The sequence below is a fragment of the Octopus bimaculoides genome, chromosome 16 (genome assembly GCF_001194135.2).
Source record: "Octopus bimaculoides isolate UCB-OBI-ISO-001 chromosome 16, ASM119413v2, whole genome shotgun sequence".
Taxonomy (NCBI): domain Eukaryota; kingdom Metazoa; phylum Mollusca; class Cephalopoda; order Octopoda; family Octopodidae; genus Octopus; species Octopus bimaculoides.
Genome location: NC_068996.1, coordinates 30,378,889 through 30,380,839, shown reverse-complemented (window position 1 = coordinate 30,380,839; position 1,951 = coordinate 30,378,889). Strand labels below are relative to the sequence as shown.

General features: G+C 46.7%; 1 protein-coding gene across 1 annotated transcript; it reads right to left on the bottom strand.

Annotated features, from left to right (window-relative positions):
* Window positions 1-290: 290 nt before the first annotated feature.
* On the bottom strand, window positions 291-1,727 carry LOC106880494 (uncharacterized protein K02A2.6-like). The gene has a single exon (XM_014930462.1). The coding sequence runs from the start codon at window positions 1,725-1,727 to the stop codon at window positions 291-293; it is 1,437 nt and encodes a 478-aa protein (XP_014785948.1).
* Window positions 1,728-1,951: the final 224 nt, after the last annotated feature.

The window sequence follows — 1,951 nt, the reverse complement described above, 5'->3', positions numbered from 1 at the left end:
ATGGTAATGGCTGCTGGCGAGATCTCGCACAAAATGGCGCTGGCTTCTTGTGTTACGCTACAGAGGTTCCCCACTGAGAACGCTAGTGCGAAATTAGAATGACTGGAGCAGGCACAAGAAAGCAAAGATGGCCACCGATCACAAACAGCAAGATGTGGTACAAAATATAATACAAACTGTGAAATTGAGAAAAAAATAATCACAAGCAATATAAAAGGAGCATGCACAAAATATTATTTTTACAAGTTCAATGGCAAGGTATTGTTCAGCACACGAAAAACAATTGTCTGTCACGGGAGGAAAAAACGGTTAGATGTAAATAGTTCTAGTGAGTTTGGGGGCCAATGCATAGTTCGGCCAGTCCTGGTGACATAGGGTTTGTTCGTGTTAGGTAGTGGCGACGAAGGTGGAGGTGTAGGTGATGGTGTAGTCAAAGGTGCATGTGCAGGTGAATGTGTAGGTGGTTGTAAAGGATCAAAAGTGAGCGTGATTGGAGTGTCATCGAAGGGTGTGGACACTTCAAAATGTGCCCTTTTAAGTCTGTCAACCGACACGGTATCTGCCCGACCATTGATGTCGAGACTAAAAGTCTTGGGTGTGTGCGAAAGTACACGAAATGGTCCCTTATAAGGAGAAACGAGAGGTCCATTGACAGAATCATCCCGAACAAAAACACGAGTCCATTTGTCAATGTCCGGTGAAACGTGAGAGGGAATAGACTGGTCATGCAGATGTATGGGTGGAAGACTTGAGAAATACGAGCAAAGTCTGGTGACATACAACGTTGGATCATGAGGCGATGAATTATCTAGCGCCAACATTGTGCCAGAGAGTGCCAGGATGGTAGTGTAAAGAAGTTCAGCAGAGGAGAAACCTAAGTCTGTTTTAACAGCAGTGCGACAACCAAGAAGAACGACAGGCAGGAATTCTCTCCAAGACTGTTGATCAGGAATGACGCGTAGAGCGGCCTTCAGTTGCCTGTGAAGACATTCGACCATCCCGTTGGAGGCTGGTTGGTAGCTGGTCGTACGAATATGATGAACGCCTAGGATTTGTGATAATTCACGAAATAGGGAAGCCTCGAACTGGCGTCCGCGATCAGTGGTTATTTTAGCTGGGACACCAAAACGAGCAATCCAGTTAAAAATGAAAGCTGGAGCAACTGACTCAGCGGAAATGTCCACTATTGGAATGGCTTCAGGCCAACGAAAGAAACGATCGACGCTTGTCAATATGTAAGAGAAACCGCGACTGACAGGCCATGGTCCAACCAGATCAATGTGGATATGGCGAAAGCGAGTCTCCGGCGGAGAAAACTGTCCAAGAGGAGCGCAAATGTGTCTGTAGACTTTAGAACGCTGGCATTTCGCACAAGAGCGTGCCAAAGCGGTGATCATACGGCACGTATTAGGCCAGAAAAACCGAGCCGTAATAAGCTTCACCGAGGCAGTGATGCCAGGATGTGACAGTGAATGTAGGGCATCGAAAACAGAACGCTGGTGGGTCGCGGGTACAAACGGTCTGGGAGAACCAGTAGCTATGTCCCAAAGGATTGTGCCTTCAGCAGACGGAAGTGGAAGATAGGCAAACTTGCAACAGGACAGCTTGGTGTAAGTTAGATCCAATGTGTGCAGAGCTGGCCGATCTTGCGCAATGGTAATTAAATCGATTGCAGCAGGAGTTGAAAGAGAACATACAGGGAGATGACAGAGTGCATCAGCAGGCATGTTCTCTGTTCCAGGTATATGCCGAATGTCACTTGTGAACTGGAAAATGTAGTCCAGGTGACGAAAAGCACGAGGCGAGTGTCTGTCCGATTTGGATGACAGAGCAAACGTAAGAGGCTTGTGATCAGTATAAATCACAAAATCCTGACCCTCGAGTTGATGTTGAAAGTGTAAGGTACGACCGTGCGAACTCAAAAAAGGAGAAACGGTGACGAATGGAAAAA

Coding starts and splice junctions, on each gene's coding strand:
- LOC106880494 (XM_014930462.1), bottom strand. CDS start 1,727: ATGCCTGCTGATGCACTCTGTCATCTCCCTGTATGTTCTCTTTCAACT.